Genomic DNA, 20,108 nt, shown 5'->3' with positions numbered 1-20,108 from the left:
GATAATGGCCAGCTATTTGAATAGCGTGCTGACGTTGTGCAGTTAGGGGAGGTCTGTAGAAGCGCCGTAGAGCGCGAAACAAACTGTCACCACTCTTTGTTTTTTAGCGTCTGCTCACTGATATGTCCGCACTATATGTTTTCCATGTTTTCATGTAAAGAAAAAGAATTAAGAAGACCGGAGCGGTGAGTGCAACTGTTTCTCCTTTTACTTCTATATATTTCTACATATGACTGTTTTGCCACAGTTCGCACCACCAGAGTCTTGCCTCTTGTCTGCACCGGGAGCCTGGCCTTTCACCATGGACTTATACCGCTAGTGCCACCCATCCTTGTTTATTGTTACTATTCAACTGTATGGGCACCCATACAATTTAAAGTGGGCAGTTAAAACTGTGAAACCACCCAGTTGTATACGCTTCTGTCCATTTTGAGTTTGCAGTTTTTGGGGTCACCTTCAAAGTAGCTGGTTGATTTGCAGGGGAGCCTCAGTATTAAGTAAGACTTAGGATTGACTTAATTTGTCATATAAGTTTGACAATCATGGCTGTCACCCCATTTCATTGACTACCACTGCCCATCTTGCTCCTTGCTAAGTTGTAACAGCAAAAGAGCTTTTCTCGTTTGCAGTTTTTCTGGTTGGGGACATTATGCCTTTACTTGCTATGGGCTGCAGCTTGCTATTTTCAGTCCTCTGGCAGGGACATCAGCTAGGGCCTTTCTGCAGTCACATGCATCGCTGCACCTTTGACTCTGACATCATAGGATGCTCCTCCCACACCAACATCACAAGCACAGTGCCTTTCTCCCATTGATAGCATTATGTAAATTACATAGCCCTGACTCAGCGGTGACAACAGATATTGCGGTTAATATATCACCAAACAGACTAGAAAGATGACACTTCGACTGTTTACAGTCTTAGGCTATGGTCACACGTAGTATGAGACCGGCCGGGTCACAGAACGGCAGGTCTCAGAAAAGATCATCTTTAGCGCCGCTGAGTTCTGATGCACAGCACACAATGGAGTGTGTAGCTGGAGCCGCTTGCTCCATTGTGAGAACTGACAGGGTCTTCTGCAGCTGCTATTCACTATATAGTGGCCGCAGAAAACTGACATGTCAGTTTTCTACGGCGCCGCTAGGAATCCCAGGCGGATTGTATACTATGTGCATACACTCTGGCCGGGATTCCCTCAGCCTGCAGCACTACGTAAGTACCGCAGAAATCACGGCCGTTGTTACAACGGCTGTGATTTCTGCGGAACTTATGTAGTGTGAACGTAGCCTTAGGCTACATTCACACACCCGTAGTGCAGCCCATGACCGTGGACCCATGGGCGTGGCCCGCATTACGAATGTGCATCTTTAGTGCTCCGTGCTTCACGGAGCACTACATTCCCACTTCATAACCAGTGCAATCTGGGCTGCAAAATGCGGTCCGCATTACAACTAGAGATGAGTGAACCAGCCGGATTTCTGGTTCGTATGAATCAGAAATCTCGGGGGCTGACTCCCGCTGTCTGTTCCCTCCGTGCAATCCAGCTGGTTCGCTCATCTCTAATTACAACATGTCGGAGCCATTAAATATCATTGGTCCCATGTTATGTCCGCAATTGAGGATAGAACAACAGATGTGTCAATGTAGCCTTAAAGGGGTTATCAAGGATTAGAAAAAAAAACAGCTACTTTTGTGCAGAAACAGCACCACCCCTGTCCTCAGGTTGTGTGTAGTATTAAAATTCAGCTCCATTCACTTTAATGGTACTAAAATGCAATACCACACTCAAACAGAGGACAAAGGGGTGCTGTTTCTGGAAGAATGTGGCCATGTTTTTGTAAGCCTGAATAACCGCTTTAAAGGGGTTGCCCAGCAAAAATGATGTCCTGTCCCAGGCATGTCTGGTCTTCGGGTATGCCTGTCTCTTGTGGCCGGTGTTTGGTGTGAAAACAACTTATTTGTGCAGTGTGTCAATGAGGCAGGGCTCAGAGCATCCATGCCCTAGGCCTGCAATGCCTCTCTCCCCGGCTTTCTTCTTTCCTCATGCCCCTGGGCAGTACAGATTTGTTTTAAAAATAGTTTTTTTTTATTTATTTACCACTTGTCTTGTATTTCCGAAATGGACCCCTATTATGGTAGTAGGATTTGCTGGTCAAAATTGTAGACAGATGCCCAAAAAAGCCTTATTGCTAGTAATATAATATATTAAAGGGAACTATTAGCAGGTTGAACAAATCTAATGCGCCAGGGACCATAAGGGAGGAAGGTATGTGTGTTACCTTCCCCTCTGCATCGGTTCCCCATTATATATATATATATATATATATATATATATATATATAATTTTTTTTATTCCACTGATACCTAAATTGGCAAATATGAACCTAAGTAATATCCCAGTCTGTTGTTGCCGTCCCTGTGCTTCTTACGTTTTTCATTGTAAAGAGTTAAAAATTTAAAAAGTAAAACCACAATAACAAATAATAGAACACTCCCAATACCAGCTGATAGGAATAGAATGTACCATGTACTCACAGGGGGTCATCTCTCTCTCTCTCTCTCTCTGGCTTAGAGCAGAGTCAGCTGCCACTACGGGGAGGAAACAAGGCGCTTTCCATGTCTCTTAATAACAGGAGTATTCTTATATCATCTGCCCGGGAGGATTTCTTCTCTTTATTACCCTTGATCAAAATAGCCATTGACTCTCTCTGTGATAAATGACTCATTTAATATATTTACAGTGCAATCCATTATAAGAAACCAGCGAGGATCGGGCTTGACATGTTAGAACAATGTGCTCCTTATTTTTTATCTTACATTGTTTACATGATGTTTTCTTGATACTGACTGCTGAGTAGATGACACATATCTGTGTGAGCTGGGGCTGGTATACAGAAGAGTATATAACATATGGTTGATACATTTCCCGCTGGGGAAAAAATATGTTATGAGGATAACAGGACCAGGAGCAGAGAGAAACACAGGAAAAAGCCGTGTTCACACACCATCTTACTTTTTTTGTCCGTTTAAGACCAAAAAACCTTAGAAGGTTCTAAAAAACAGCTTGGTGCTCTGCCTACACAAAAAGTTTAACTCAAGTGTGATGGTGTGTAGGTGCGGGTGTGAAAGAATAGGCCAGAGTCCAATAATTAGAACAAAAATAGAACAGTTTACTTGCAGAAACTTAGAGCAATACAATAGTACTTTGGCAGGAATACAGTTCAGTGCAACACAAGAAAACAATTCTTGAGGTTACTCAGGTGACTGCAGTTGAGGTAGAGATAAGGTGCTTTTGAGAGGAGAGTTTTGCAGAAGAGAGAGTAGAGGAGAAAGGCTGCCTGAAGGGCCTTGTCCAAATAGACGTGTACTCTGCCTGGAACAGTTTGGAGCTTGAGAGAATATAGAGAGAACACTTGTACTCATGTTTAGACTTATGTCTGACCACCTTCTACCCTACAGATGTGAGCTACTTGTCCTATTAGGGTAGTACGAGTCCCAGGCTAAGTTATCTGGGCTAAGCAGACTCCCGAGACTTCCCAGTCATCCTGCACTGCGTAGTGGAATACCTAGACTTCCTATAGTAACTTTGTTCCACTGGGGCCAGTTCCTGTGACTGCTGAGGTAGCTGGGCAGGGGTATGAAATGAGGCTGTATATAAGTAGTGCTTGTTGTGTAATGGCTCCTATTAGGTTATAGGCGAGGGAGCTGTATGGGCAATCATGTCTACTTGGAAGTAATGTGTATTAATGGCATGATATATGGTAAAGGTTTATGTAAATGGTCCTAGAGGGGCTATGAGGAAGCCATCAGTATACGGATGTATGTGATAGAATGTAGGACAATGGAATGTAAATTTGGACCATACCCTGTTTGTATTCAAGCACTACTGTTTTATACATGCATATATGTTTTATATATTTTTGTGATGTGAAATGTTCTAAGGATTTATTCAGATTTTTTGCCTTTGGATCAACACTGAAGGGTGCTAGGATGAATGAGATGGACATATTGCCTTATTCTTTATAGAAATGTATGCCTCAATAAGTAACTGGGTTTCCTAGTTCTGTGCGTCAGTATTTCCTGTCAGTAACCAATCAAAACTTACAGTTCCAGACAGTGTAGGGACACAACCCCAACAGGTAGCACCCAGTTGGCTATTTATGTGTCATACTGCTGTGCTAGGGTGTATATAGCACTGTGTTTAGACTAGTGTCTGACTACCTTCTGCCCTATACTGTCCCGGACAGGGGTCCTGGCAGAGCTAGGCCCTGGCACGGCTACAGCAGGGACATCTGCTCTGTGTCCTCCCCCCAGGAGAATCTGAGTAAGACTGAAGCTACACTTCCTCCCACCAACTGACAACTTCCTACAGGGGTATGTAAAAGACCATGTGAGTGGTGGAAAGGAATGTGTGCAAAGAGAACAAAAAATGATAGGTCAGAAAAGAACAGTATGTCTATTGGACAATAAAAGTACATAATACATAAGAAACAGTAACCCTTTGTTAGCTTCAGCTTTGCAATCCATAAGAGCATACATAATAAACACTGACATCTAGTGGTGAAATAATAAACTATCTTCATCACCACTTAGTTTTGGGAAAAGGGCTTTTGCGACAGGTGTGACATAAGAAACACCTGTGGTGGGACACCGCATTTACATTTCTGGTAAGGATTATCTATGAATGGCACCACGCAGAGCAATAGAACAGATGTTTTATAATTATTGTTATTTCATAGTGAATACAAGTAAAACAGACAGGTCAGGAGAGGCTTCAGGCCCATTTTATACTACATTGTCCGGAGAGGCTTCAGGCCCATTTTATACTATATTGTCCAACTCTGGGTATTTAATTTTATTGTAATACTAACTTATGTCTACCATTTACTAATAAACAGTTTATATTATGCATAACATACCATACATTAAAAAATGAGGAATAAGGTAGATTGTTATAGAAGATAAACAGATTTAGGGTTCATGACAGGTAGCCCCAACTGTGGCAAGTGTAGGAGTAGCCCAGGCACAAGCATGTAACATTGCGGGGGACATTTTTGAAGACTGGTGTACTTGTACGCCAGTCTTAAATAAGGCCCCGTCCCCAATTGTCCCACTAGATTCACTAAGCATGTAAGGCAGGTGTATATTTCTGACGTGATGGGGAGTGGGGGATACGGCAGGTGTATGCCAGAGGAGTGGGGGATACGGCAGGTGTATGCCAGGGGAGAAGGGGATACGTCAGGTGTATGCCAGGGGAGAGGGGGATACGTCAGGTGTATGCCAGGAAAAGGGGCAAATCTGCGTTTTCTCCATGGTGTACGCCAAAGGCACAAGAATAGTAAATGTCCCCCTTCATATCTATTTTTGACATCAAGCTAATATCCTGTCACTGTCGAGTGTGCTGGTGTCTTAAGAATTTCTTCAAGGAGATGTTCCCTAACACTTCTTCATTCCTTCTCACCTTCCATTACAGCTCAAGCGTAACGAACAAACAACAGAAGGGCTTTGTTGCTGTATACAGTACAGTGTTCTCTGTAACTGGGGGCGTTTCCAGTTGTTGCAAAACTGGAACTCTGACTGCCCTGCCTGCCTTGTGGCTGGCCAAGTATGCTGGGTGTTTTGGTTTTGAAAGAGCTGGGGGTCACAGGTTGGACAACAGTGCAGTAGATGACCAGTTCAAATGAATGGCTAAATAACCTCTTCATCCGCCAAACGTCTATTTTTCCATTGATGTCTATGGAAACAACAGCCGTTAGTTCACACAATGTATAAAATAACGGCGCCAAAGTGTGTTAAACAACGGCTGTTATTTTATACTCAAAATACCGGCTGTGGATTTGAGTATTAAATAACGGCCGTTGAAAAACATTCTGTGAACATAGCCTTAAAGTGTACCTGTCGGTCTTCTGCTTTTTCCGATTAGCATGCAGTGACTTCAGCTGACAGGAGATCGGGTAATCATGCATACGTCCATGCCGGATAAATTCTGTGCACAAGCCCTATTCTGATTCAACATAATGGAACTCGCCAGATGTGGACGTATCCATGGTTACACGATCTGCAGAATGATGCTTTAAAGAGGAAGTCCCAAAATCAAAACTGGCAGGCAGGTGGGATGGGGTTGTGTGTGTGTGTGTGTGAGAAAATAATAAACAAGTAAACTCCTCCTGTTCACCGCTGGCTGCCATCTAACCGGCTCTTCCAGCTGCAACGTCACGGCCCAGCAAAGCGATTGCCCACTCAGCAGTGCTTACATTGGCTGGGTGGGCAATCTGGGTGGGTAAGTGATGTTGCTACTAGGAGCTGCAGGTCACCAGGGACTGTGAACAGGACCCCAGAGGGGTGCTACAGGGCATATGGATTGGTCAGTTAACATTGTTTATTATTTCCCCCCACCCCCCTGCCTGTCTGTATTTTTTCTTTTTCACGGGACTTCCCCTTTAAGCCATTAGCACATTACCTTTGTGATATCCCTAGAGAAATTCCACTGCCCTCCCTTCCTTTTTATAATGAAGAACTACAGGAGGTGACCAAGGACCTTACTAAAAATCACAGTGTCAATTATTAAAGGGGTGTTCCATATAATACCTTCCTTGCCTCCACCACTGCCACAGTTCTCCTGATCACATTACAGGTCACTTCCTTTTTTGGGTTGGTGCAGGCATTGCCTGATCAGCCAATCAGTGGCTGTAGCAGTTTCCTGTCTCAGCTACTGATTGGCTGAGCAGGCAATCCATGTACTGACCCCAAATGCAAGAAGCACTCTGTGACAAGACCAACAGTTTCCTGCACTGCTATCACATTTTTTTTACAGCTTGCAATACCTCTTTTAATGAGAACCTGTTATCGGTTGCCTGAACCATGGGTAGCATGAAACACTGACAGGTTACCTCTGTACAATGATATATGTTTCACCCTCAAACATATGGGGTTTCAGAAGAATCATAGTTGTAAAGCTGTCTGGGAATGGTGTTCGAAGCCTTTGCATTGAGTCACCAGACTTGATTGATAGATCTCATTGTGGTGTTCCACCACAGGTGTTGCTAGTAGATACACCCTTCGCAAAAGCCTGTACTCTAAGTGTAAGTGGTGATGTAGTCGTACATAAGTTTTGCCACTAGATGTTGCTAGTATGTATATCTTGTACCTAGGTGTTGCACAGCTGTAGTACTCAACGGGTTATTGTTGTTTGTGACTTTTGCACCAATGAGAGCTCTTTCTTCTTCTCTACCTATTTCTTTTCTTCTCTTGTACTCTCTTCTCACGCACTCACAGCAGGTATTACATACCCTGTAGGAGGTAGTCACATGGGGAGAGGAAGTGTTAGTGAGTCTTAGTCACGTTGTTGAGCGGAGTGGACGCAAACCAGCACAGTCCCTACAGCGGCTAGGTTGGGCCCTGGCTTGTGCCAGGTCCCCTTTGAGAGGACATGTCCAGTGAGTCTTAGTCTAGCTGTTAAGCAGAACAGACACACATGGGAAGCACAGACACACATGGGAAGCACGGACACCCGTTTCTTGAAAGCAGCACTTCTACACACTATGCAGTGTTAAGCACTCTCGGAGAGGACAAGTCAGGGATCATCCCAGCCCACGCCGTGAACAAGTCTAAAGGTGCAGGGCGGTATCCTATAACAGAGGAACTGATCTGGATAGAGCAAAGTTGCTAGAAGCCTACATACTCTATCTCGCAGCATGGGTGTAGTCAGAAAACTCTGACCACTCTGCTCAACTCAGGTAACAAGGTCTGGGGCTTGTGTCACCCTCTAGGACGGGTCACCCGACACTGGTGGGCAATAGGTGGTGCAAAGTATTCTCTCTGCTCTCAAGTATTCTACTTATTCTACTTCTAAAGTTCCGGCAGAGCACAGTACTACATTGGGTTGGGACTCTCTCGACATCCTCCTCTCTACTTCTCCATCCGCAACCAAGTCAGCACAGCTATTCTACCTCTCAAGCTCTCAGTACAAGTCTTGTCAGTCAAGTCCAAAGTTCATTATCTAGTCAGAAGTCTACTGTATATCTCTGTATCAAGTATTCCTGCAGTAAAGATGAGTTTATTTATTGTAACAGGACTCTTATCCAAACACCTACACAGTAACAACACCTTCCTTGGGTCATCTCCCCTTTTCGTGGGTGGCGGTATCAATAGTCCGGGTGGGTCACAAGTCCACTCCAGACCACTGCCAAGCGCCCAAAGGACCCCTTCACAACCCAGCAGGTTACTGACTAAAGGGTAAAGGGTATAGCCAGCCTCTCTAAATGAAAGCAGGTGTGCCATCATACCTTTGTGCCCAACCGGCACTGGTGTCACGACAACTTACCATCTGGCTGAGCTATTCCCCGACCAACCACTACTGCAGTGGAGTCACACAGCACCATCTAGCAAGTGACTGGTCGAGCCTAACACCGGGGCTCCACTACATTATTATTTAGATATAGAGAAAAATCAATTAATCAAAGCCGGCAGAGTGGGGAGAAATCGCTGTTCCTTATGATTCACCTGAAATACTACAACATTTAGAGTGAATCATATATCATTACACGTGGTTCGGGCAGTATGAAACTGATCACAGATTCCCTTCAAATGCAGTTCCCAATAGTGTTTTATCCCAACAATTAAACTTTCTGCCAACCCAGTTTCACCATCTAAGCTCCGATTTGTGTTTGTTTTACTCTAAAGGTTGGTTGGAAAACTACGAGCGAATATTTCACCTGGATTTCAGCACGGACCAAAGTGGATAACAGTGTTCTCTTCAAAGGTCAGTGTATATAGTGCTTATACAGTGACTGACTTCTATGCCTTGTCTGTGATACAATTCTTAAGATAAATACAGTATAAACCACATTACTAATACAGCAAAGACACTGACACAAAGACATGGATCATATTCGTCTATATGAATACTTGAGTGTCTCCCTGGAAGTGCCGGGACTCTGCTGCCAGGAGAAGGTAGCGTAGTCCCGGCCGCTTCTGGTGAAGATGAAGCCGGTCATCGCGGGGAGTAGGTGAGTTGTAGATGAGATGACCGGAGAGCAGCCGGGTGGCGGGGGGGGATGTGGGGGGGATTCGTGCCGCGATCCGCACTACAACATGTCCTATTTTTTTGTGGTGCGGGTCGCGGTGTGGATCACGGCACGGATCATGTGAATGGCCACATTCACTACAATGGGCCCTAAACTTTACAATTTTATGGGACGTGTGAATAAGGCCTTAGCAGCTTGCAGTCAAATATCAAGAACGGACCACAGTTTGACTGTTTGTATACTGTTGATTTAAACAAAGAAAAAAAAAAGTTTATAGCAAAACTGCTTAGGCCTAGTTTACATATATAAGTTGTGTCCGTTTCAGTTTTTTTTGTAGGAACCTGCCTACAACTGATGTCACAACTGATGCCAAAATGATGTTTATTCAATTAATTGTCAAGAGTTTTTTTTTTCTCTACAGCATATAGGGGGACATCTATATAGGGGGCAGCAGCACACGGGAGCCATCTACTCTGGGCAGCAGGACATAGGGACATCTGCTATAACAGGGGTAGGGAACCTTGGCTCTCCAGCTATTGCAAAACTACAACTCCCATCATGTCTGGGATATCCAGGCATGATGGGAGTTGTAGTTTTGCAATAGCTGGAGAGCCAAGGTTCCCTACCCCTGTCCTAAAGGGGGATGCACATATATAGAGGAGCTGGGGGGCTGCCGCTCCTGCAAGGGACCTCTCTGCCAAGAGACAGGGTTACAAGGGTTAATGGGGGGGCAGGGACAGGGATATCTCTATGGAGCGCCGGAGGCAAAAGCCAGAGGATGCATAATGCATGCGTCTGTACACAGCATGCCTCTGGCGTTCCATAGACTTTAACGGATTCGGTGCCGGATAAGGTAGCTGGCCGCACATTAGAAAGCTGCAAGCTGCGTTCTCCCGTGCGGTCAGTCTGGCGGTCCGGCGGCAGATTTGTGAGAATGCATCTTCCGAACAGTCCCATTGAAGACAATGGGATCAGTTCAGAGATGCGTCTCCCTCCGTTGCTTTTCTACTGCACCGGAGGGAAACGCCGCCGTATCGCCGGATATATGTAAACTAGGCCTTACATAGACATAGAAAGGCAGGACATACAGCAGCTGTTAAGTACTGGAAGACTTGAATTTTTTTTAAATAGAAGTAAATTACAAATCTGTTATTTTCCAGTTGATTGCAAAGAAAAATTTTAAGGTGGATTTAAGGTGGATTTCTGCAACAATATATGCTATATGTCAATCGATGCCTACAGATTTTTGATTGGGACCTAGAAGTTTTAAGGCCCTATTACACGAGACAAATATCAGCTGTTACGTCTTGTGTAATAGAAGGCAACGATCAGCCGACATAAACAATGTCGGCTGATTGTTGCTGTCGTTTGTCTTTCAACATGTTGAAAGACAAATGACTAATATAGCAACGATCTGCTGCTGTCGCCCCATGGAATAGGAGTGGTGGCAGCAGACCGCTGCTATCTACTATGGGCTGCCCGGTATGTAGTATGTGTTTGTACTGTGAGTTAAAAAAAATCTATCTAATAAAAAAATGTTTCCCCTTCCATTTACAACGGAAAGCTTCCATGTAAGACCTATATTATCTGGCACAGTCACAGGCATATGATAGCTGACTCATCTTTTTTCAGCATACTATCTGCCCAAGGATGATGACTACTACCAGTTCTGCTACGTGGACCAAAATGGAGAAGTGCGCGGAGCCAGTATTCCTTTTCAGTTCTGTTACAACATCCCAGAAGATGATGATGATGATGATATCCTGATGGTGACAACTGAGGTCTGATTTTGGCTGATATGTGCTTACTATAGTAATCCAATAAACAAATCCTTTTAGTGAGATATGGAGATAAGCAAAATAAGGCAGATTCTTTAAAGGGATACTCTGGCGAAAAAAAAAAAAAAAAAAAATCTTCAAGTACTTATCAGCTGCTGGATGTCCTGCAGGTGTATTATTTCCAGTCTGACACAGTGCTCTCTGCTGCCACCTCTGTCCATGTCAGGAACTGTCCAGAGCAGCAGCAAATCCCCATAGAACATCTCCTGCTCTGGACAGTTCCTGACATGGACAGAGGTGGCAGCAGAGAGCACTCTGTCAGACCTGCAGAACATACAGCAGCAAATAAATTACAAATCTGTATAACTTTCTGAAACCAGTTGATATAAAAACTTTTTTTTCCCCTTTCTTCGGAGTACCCCTTTAATACTGTAAGTACTGAACTAATGGAAGCTTGCTAGTGGCTGCTGACTGGACAAGCCCTAACTCATGATCAGAAACTGTAAATGTATGGGGTTATGGAGGGCAATCAGTTCCTTTCCATAGCCAGTGGATATGGTATGGCTGTAATAATGTATACTTACACCCTGTTATATATTTTTTCTAATAGATGGAGATGATGAAGAAAAATGAAGAGAATGCAGAACTTAAGGTACAGACATTTATTTTGTTAACGGAACATATCCCATTGTCATGTTGTGTGGTATCTTCATAATACAGTGTATTAATATTGCTTTTGGGAACATGTGTGGTTTATACTCTTATCACTGGACTCTCTTCCTCCATAAGTGAATGGAGATGACACCACAGGGACAATATTGTCCTTAGAATAAATGGTGCGCAAAGTGCATGCACTGCCAGTGCTCTATTCATTTTGTATATCATGCATATGAGGATATGGGAAACAGATCACTGATCTCAGGGAGACCAGCCAAAGATAACAATGTCAGCTGCCGGTTAAAGCACTCAATGCAGTGAAATCCTAGGTGCATTGCTCTCTGGGAAATATAAATATGCAAAAAAGAGTCCATGGAGCCTCAGTTAAGAGTCTTGAAACACAGGACTAGCCATATATCCCTCCAAGGAGGGACTTAGCCAAAGGGTGGCTCCAGTAAGGAAACCACCATATTAAGTGGCCCTTTCAGTAAATGTCCAACTCAATTTACGAGCCCAAGGACATGACAAGAGAAAACCAAGGCCAGGTATCCATCCACAGACGGCTGTTTCACGGTGAGGCCCCTCATCAGTATGGCTAGGTGGGAGCAATGACTAGTAAAATCATACAGGAAACCGATCACTGATCTCAGGGAGACCAGCAAAAGAAAACACTGCCGGCTGCTGGTTAAAGTGCTCAATACAGTGAAATCTGAAAGGGCCACTTAATATGGTGGATTCCGTACAGGAGCCCCCGTCGGCTTGGTCCATCCCTGGAGGAATATCTGACAAGTCCTGTGACACTGATGAGGAGACACTCCGAAACAGCTGTCTGTGGGTTGATACCTGGCTTTGGTTTTCTCTTGTCATGTCCTTGGGCTTGTAAATCGAGTTGGACATTGAGTGAAAGGGCCAGTTAATATAGTGGTTTCCTTACCGGAGCCACCCCTTGGTTGGATCCTTCCCTGGAGGGATATCTGGCTAGTCCTGTTTTTCAAGAATCTTACATGAGGCTCAACAGACTCTTTCTTTGCATATGAGCACAGTCTTAATAGGGGTATTAAAGGGGTATTCCACTCAAACATAATTTTTCATATATTGCTGCCCATGGTGAGACTAACAATTCCTTCCATACTTGTTATTATCTATTCAGTCTCCTTCCCCCAGTTCTGAGCTGCTGCTTTCTGCTTAAGGCACAAAATACTGTGTGTGAGCCTCTCTGTCTCCCCTTCCTCCTCCCACCTTTCTGAGACAGCTGATGTAAACAAGTCCCTGGCAGGCTTTCTTTGCAAATTTGTAGCTTCTTTGGGAGGGTTAACATGAGGTCAAGTTGCCAATGAACTTAGGCTGGGTTCACACTACGTTTTTGCAATCCGTTTTGTTTGACGGACACAAAAATGAGGTCGACCACTTTTTGTGTCCGTCAAAAAATAACGGATCCGTTTTTTTAAATAATGGAAGTAAATGGAAAAATGGATCATAACGGATGCACACAGTTGCATCCGTTTTTTGCAATCCGTTTTTCATCTTTTTTTTTTTTTTCAAAAACGGATTGCAAAAACGTAGTGTGAACCCAGTCTTACTGTGATTAATCCTCCTGGCATTACAAAGAAGTTACAATGTTGCAGACAGGGACAGGGGAGGGACAGGGAGGAGGAGGAGACAGAGAGAAAAGCTTGCACACCGTCTTTTTTGTGTTCTCAGCAGAAAGCAGCAGCTCAAAACTGGGGGAAGTAGACTGATTAGATAATAACAAGTATGGAATAAATTTTTAGTCTCACCATGGGCAGCAACAGATGAAAAGTTATGTTGGTGCAGAATACCCCTTTAATATGTTGGATAAAAAGATGCATGTATGTCAAATCAGAACTGGAGATGATAGGAAAACACACATTGCCCAATCTTCTGAAGCACCACACAGATCTACATTAGACTGTATTACAGCATCCATTGACACTCTCTGTGCCACAGTACAGGGTGCAGGCAGGCAGCAATACTCTGCGTGATCAGCAGGGATGTGGATCAGCTCACCCGACGGAGATTGCCGTGTTGCTCCAGGTGAATGAAGAAAGGTGGGTGGGGTGCACGAGTCCTGGCGTGTGCTAGACGCTGGATTCAAGGGAATAGTAGATGGACCATGATTAAGCACGGTAGCGCGAAACGCGTTGGTTTTAATACATTTTTATAATTAAAAGTTATGTTTTAACTTCATCTTTTTTTGCCCTGGGAGTGCCGACCTACTCGCAGCCTATCTACTATTCCCTTGAATCCAGCAATACTCTGCGCCTTCTCCTGGCCATACAGAAGCAATAACAATTTACTCTAAATTAATATAATAAGAGACAGGAGCTTTAGTTCAGCCGGCATCAGAACAGGTACATTGTGCCTCAGGGACCATTGTACCAAGATGTGATCCCAAATCATTTGACATCCGTCTAGTTTTGTAGCCACTAGAAATTCTCTCCCTTCATACAACCCTGTGATGTCTCTTCTAGGAAGCGTTGGAGAAGCTGAAAGAGGAGAATTCAAGTCTAAAAGAAAAGCTATCCTCTCTGCAAAATGAAAACCAGGCCCAAGCTGGGAGGATCCAGAATCTCCAGGACGATCCAACGAGATCTACAGAGACGATACAGAGGCTGGAGACGGAAAATATGGTGGTGTATATTTTCTTAAAATCGGTGTAAATTAAAGGGGTTGTCTATTATTAGTTGTCCATTCCCTAACAATAATGTAAGCGTGCAATGTATTGCTGTTGGGGTAATCAGCTATAATCTGTGGAGGAACCTGGCAAGTGTTAATTTTCCCTGCAGCACCTCCACAGGCGAAATTAGGTATTACACAATTATTTCAGCAATTAGTAAACTGTCTGTGTAACACATGGGAGTGAAATGTACTATATACTAGTAAATTCTCTATTGTGAAATAACTGGGATTAGGTAAATTAGGTAATAAAAGGGAAAAGTTAAACTAGATCATGTCATTGGAGTATGTAGTTCATAAACTTGGACCTGTAAGGGGATGTTCACATTATGTTTTTTCACCTATTATTAATTACTGCACTAGGAAAAGCTTCTAATATACAAAGGCTGTGGTGCAGGCTCAACAGTGGCATCCATCCATCCATCACCCATAGACTACTATGAGATCTTTTAAGAAACTTTGACAAATTGTGATCGGTTGAGAAAAACCTGGCTGAGCGCTTCATCCTTCGGCCTGCTGATCTTCCTATCTGGCTGCAGTAGTCAGGTTCTATAGTAAGTCTATGGGGTGAAGTGCTCAGCTGCGTGCTTCTCTCAGGCCCTATCTACCCTTCAATGGAGGGCTGAACACCAAGATCCGAACTGATCAAAACATTTGACATGTCTATATATATATCAGTAATGCTTTAAGCATAAAATATATTGTTAATTATTTCATGTATTGAAGGAGCTGAGCGTCCAAGTCAAGAATCTTGTGGATGAAAATGAGAGAATGAAGGAAACCATTCAGTCATTGAACATAGACCTGCAAATGTAAGTGTATACTGAGTATGAGTTTAGTGTATAGATGCACATAGGTCCCCTAAGTGGTAGTGAATGATTGGCACACAGTTAGGGTCCTATTCCACAGGCCGATGGGGGCCCAACCAATAATGTAAACGAGTGCCGATCTGCTAGATCGGTGCTTGTTTACTGGGCCTATTCCACGACCCAAAAAAATCGTTTAGCAAGGGCTGCAGGGACATCGTTACTGATGTCCTTGCAGCCCTTGTTAAACACCATACATTACCTAATTATGTTGCAGATCTTCTCCTGCGCACCTTCTTCCCCACAGTCCCGCACGCAGCAGCAGCTTCGGTGCGGCCTGTCTTAGCTGACAGACCGCTCAGCCAATCACTGGCCGCGGCGGTCCTGGCCAGTGATTGGCTGAGCGGTCTGTCAGCTACAGGCCGCACTGAAGCTGCTGCTGCGCGCGGGACCGGGAAGAAGGAGCGCAGGGGAAGACCTGCAACATGTGTGGGTAATGTATGGTGCTTATGAGATCGTCGGTCGCCCACCGCGCATCGCTCTTCCACGCAGCGATGCACAGTGGGTGCCTGATGATTTTAGGTTTAAACCTAAATAAACGATCAGCCGATGACACGATCACCGGCTGATTGTTGTCTCTATTCCATGGAGTGATTATCGGCCAGATCGGGCCGATCTGGCTGATTATTGCTCCGTGGAATAGGCCCCTAACTTATAATAGAGACCTGTATAAGGATAGGCCAGTCCAGATACACCACCATGTGTGATATCACATGTAAGATGAGAAGGACCTTCACTTTCCAATGCTATTCGTCTTTACAGGCAAAGGAACCAAGAGGAGAAATTGCTTTCTGAAATTAAGGAGATGGAGAGATTAAAGGACGACATACAGACAGAAATAAAGCACCTTGAGGTGAGCCAAACAAAATATCTCCAGAAATTTTTTTTTCCTTTCAGATCCACTGGTTTCAGAAAGTTATATAGATTTGTAATTTTTTTTCTATTTAAAAATCTTTAGTCTACAAGTACTTATCAGCTGTTGTATGTCCTGCAGGAAGTATTTTATTCTTTCCAGTCTGACACAGTGCTCTCTGATGCCACATATGAACTGTTCAGAGCAGTAGCAAATCACCATAGAAAACCTCTTCTGCTCTAGACAGTTCCTGCCATGGACAGAGGTGGCAGCAGAGAGCACTGTGTCAGACTGAAAAGAATACACCACTTCCTGCAGGACATACAGCAGCTGATATGTACTGGAAGACTTGAGCTTTTTAAATAGTTAAATATAAGTAAATTACAAATCTATATAGCAGATGTTACACTACAGTGGTTGCACCTAAGGTTAGTGAATGGAGCAGCGCTGTAACCCACATGTGGCCACTACCCGACAGTTGCAATACAACTTCTTGAAAATTGTTGAATTTCTTGCAACTGCCAGGGTGCGGTCACTCCCACTTTTAGGGGTGACCCCATTTACTTACCTTAGCTGCCATGCAGCCTGATCCATACAGGGCGACATGTGAAGTCTCCCTTACTGGAAACTCTTCTGTAACCCTTTTCTTTTCTCAGTGTATGTTTTCTAGTTAGTACTCATTTATGTCTTATATTTACAGGAACTACAAATCCACATAAAAACCCTTGAAGAGGAAAATGCGAAGGTCAAGTCAGAACTCAATCTGTATGTATAAGAATGAATATATAGTTGGTCATTTTTACCAATTGTGTTTGAGTTGAAGCGTACCTGTCGCAAAATATAATTTTTGACAGAAATCATTGAAATGACAAAACCCTCATTCTCGCTGCATTGATTATTGATACAGTATATGGCAATAATTACAGACCTATATTTCTGTACAGATGGAATGGTTAGGTGCAATATGCTGAATATACCAGTAGGTAAACCCGGTATAACACAATATTTTTTAAATATTTGATCAGATAAATGATGTCACTGAATAAGAAGAAGGATGAATACTAACAAACTGATTTTGCAGTCAAATAAATCAAATAATAACATTAACAACACAAGCCATTTTAAAGGGAATCTCTCAGTTCCAATTCATGTGCCAAACGGCTGTACTTATTATTATTATTATTATTATTATTATTATTATTATCAAATAATGGCCATGGTTTTGTGTATCGAGCAGCGGTCGTTAAAAATCATTGTGTGAACAAAGCCTAAAGCTGACCAGGTGGCACTACAATCCTTCTATCCTCTATAGATACGGGGAAAAAGAGGAGAAATTTCTCTCGGAAAAGGAAGAGTTGGAAAAAGTCCTAGAGAAGTCAATGGCTGAAAGGCATCACTTCCAGGTGAGTTTCTAGTGTGACAATAGTACAGTACTATGTGAAGATTATATGATGATGATGACTGGAATTTATACTTTTTTGCTTTATTTGACAGAATGAAGCTGTTGCCAAGCAGAAGGTAGTGGAGACCATGACTTGCACTATTACCCATCAATGTAAAGAAGAGACTGTAAAACTGAAAGCAGAACATGAAGTAAGCGTTATTAATGGGGTTGTTGTATACTACTTATGTGGTGGTTAATATATATAGGGGGAGATTTATCAAACATGGTGTAAAGTGAAACTGGCTCAGTTGCCCCTAGCAACCAATCAGATTCCACTTTTCATTCCTTACAGACTCTTTGGAAAATGAAAGGTGGAATCTGATTGGTTGCTAGGGGAAACTGAGACAGTTTCACTTTACAGCATGTTTGATAAATCTCCCCCATAGAGCGTATGTTATGTACAGTATTTGTGTTAAGGGCAGATGTGTAATATTAGAGGGTGAATTTCACGACGGGTCGCTGCTTCTGTAGAGGAAAGATTACATTTACTTGGGTCCGACTACTATACATTACATGCCATACCATGGTTTTTACATACATAAACAATTCTGCACATATACAATGTATGCATATAAAATATATAGGGGGAAATTTATCAAACTAGTGTAAAGTAGAATTGTCTTAGTTGCCCCTAGCAACCAATCAGATTCCACCTTTCATTTTTTATAGAATCTGTGAGGAATGAAAGGTGGAATCTGATTGGTTGCTAGGGGCACCTGAGCCATTTTCACTTTACACCATGCTTGATAAATTTCCCCCATAGTTTTCTTGCACTGTATAATAAATCAATGTAAGTCTTCGACCACACAAGGCCTTCTTTGGGCCGTCTGACGGCCATCATTTGACATCCAAATAACAATTTTTATTTCAAAACGACTTGCTGTCGAATAAGGGCCGTTGTTTTGTAATGTTGGTTATTATTTCGGAGCAAAACTACATCCGCCCACAAAAGAAGGCCTCAAAGGACAAAAAAATGTGTGGTTTTGGCACAGCATTTCACAGTCACCCTGTAGGACAAAGTGCAGTTTGAGGCAATGTTCACACATAGTATTTCTGTCAGTTTTTTGTCCAGTATTATTTCAACCAAATCTTTCCATTATAATTTTGCCTTGTCAGTTCCACTGCTGATTTTGACTACAAATACTGACAGAAAAACTGACGAAAATACTGTGACCAAAATGTGAAAACAGCCTTAGTGGTAGTTCTATGGTTGCTTTTAAAGGAGAAATATAGCCAAACTCTGACTAAAAAAAAAGCTGAATAAAAAGAAAACGCTCATTTGTTGACTGATCAGATCTTTTATGTGGCCGTTTAAAGGGGTACTCCGGTTTAAAATCCTTTTGTTCAAATCTACTGGTAATAGAAAGTTGTATAGGTACTGTTGTATTCTTTCCAGTCTGACACGGTGCCCTCTGCTGCCACCTCTGTCTATGATAGGAACTGTCCAGAGCGGGAGAGGCTTTCTATGGGGATTTGCTACTGCTCTGGACAGTGGTGGCACCAGAGAGCACTGGGTCAGACTGGAAAGAATACATCACTTCCTGCAGGACATACAGCAGCTGATATGTACTGGAAGACTTGAGCTTTTTAAATATTTTTAAATAGAAGTAAATTACAAATCTATATAACAGATGTTACACTACAGTGGTTGCACCTAAGGTTCTTGCAACTGCCAGGGCGCGGTCACTCCCACTTTTAGGGGTGACCCCATTAACTTACCTTAGCTGCCATGCAGCCTGATCCATACAGGGCGACATATGAAGTCTCCCATACTGGAAACTCTTCCGTAACCCTTTACTTTTCTCAGTGTATGTTTTTTAGTTAGTACTCATTTATGTCTTATATTTACAGGAACTACAAAGCCACATGAAAACCCTTGAAGAGGAAAATGCAACACTCATATCAGAACTCAATCTGTATGTATTAGAATGAATATATAGTTGGTCATTTTTACCAATTGTGTTTGTGTTTTGAAAGGAATAATTGAAATGACAAAACCCTCTTTCTCGCTGCATTGATTATTGATACAGTATATAGCAATAATCACAGACCTATATTTCTGTACAGATGGAATGGTTAGGTGCAATATGCTGAATATATCAGTAGCTAAACCCGGTATAACTTAGTATTTTTTTAAATATTTGATCAGATAAATGATGTCACTGAATAAGAAGAAGGATGAATACTAACAAACTGATTTTGCTGTCAAATAAATCAAATAATAACATTAACAACACAAGCCATTTTAAAGGGAATCTCTCAGTTCCAATTCATGTGCCAAACGGCTGTACTTATTATTATTATTATTATTATCATCAAATAATGATCATGGTTTTGTCTATCAAACAACGGTCGTTAAAAATCATTGTGTGAACAAAGCTTAAAGCTGACCAGGTGGCACTACAATCCTTCTATCCTCTATAGATACTGGGAAAAAGAGGAGAAATTTCTCTCGGAAAAGGAAGAGTTGGAAAAAGTCCTAGAGAAGTCAATGGCTGAAAGGCATCACTTCCAGGTGAGTTTCTGGTGTGACAATAGTACAGTACTATGTGAAGATTATATGATGATGATGACTGAAATTTATACTTTTTTGCTTTATTTGACAGAATGAAGCTGTGGCCAAGCAGAAGGTAGTGGAGACCATGACCTGCACTGTGAATCAATGTAAAGAAGAGACTGTAAAACTGAAAGCAGAACATGAAGTAAGCGTTATTAATGGGGTTGTTGTATACTACTTATGTGGTGGCTAATATATATAGGGGGAGATTTATCAAACATGGTGTAAAG

At 42.6% G+C, this 20,108-nt stretch overlaps 1 protein-coding gene across 1 annotated transcript in view; it reads left to right on the top strand.

The window, feature by feature from the left end:
* CALCOCO2 (calcium binding and coiled-coil domain 2) overlaps positions 1–20,108 on the top strand; it is a 39,096-nt gene that overhangs the window by 4,601 nt on the left and 14,387 nt on the right. Inside the window, exons 3-11 of the mRNA XM_069953171.1 lie at positions 8,683–8,761; positions 10,659–10,807; positions 11,415–11,456; positions 13,954–14,112; positions 14,885–14,970; positions 15,787–15,877; positions 16,578–16,642; positions 19,746–19,836; positions 19,928–20,023. Of these exons, the coding sequence (XP_069809272.1) occupies positions 8,683–8,761; positions 10,659–10,807; positions 11,415–11,456; positions 13,954–14,112; positions 14,885–14,970; positions 15,787–15,877; positions 16,578–16,642; positions 19,746–19,836; positions 19,928–20,023 (858 nt within the window). The remainder of the gene's footprint in view (positions 1–8,682; positions 8,762–10,658; positions 10,808–11,414; positions 11,457–13,953; positions 14,113–14,884; positions 14,971–15,786; positions 15,878–16,577; positions 16,643–19,745; positions 19,837–19,927; positions 20,024–20,108) is intronic.

This window comes from Dendropsophus ebraccatus, chromosome 14 (assembly GCF_027789765.1).
Source record: "Dendropsophus ebraccatus isolate aDenEbr1 chromosome 14, aDenEbr1.pat, whole genome shotgun sequence".
Classification (NCBI taxonomy): Eukaryota; Metazoa; Chordata; class Amphibia; order Anura; family Hylidae; genus Dendropsophus; species Dendropsophus ebraccatus.
The sequence above is the reverse complement of the archived record's forward strand: the minus strand, read 5'-3'. Positions and strand labels throughout refer to the sequence as shown.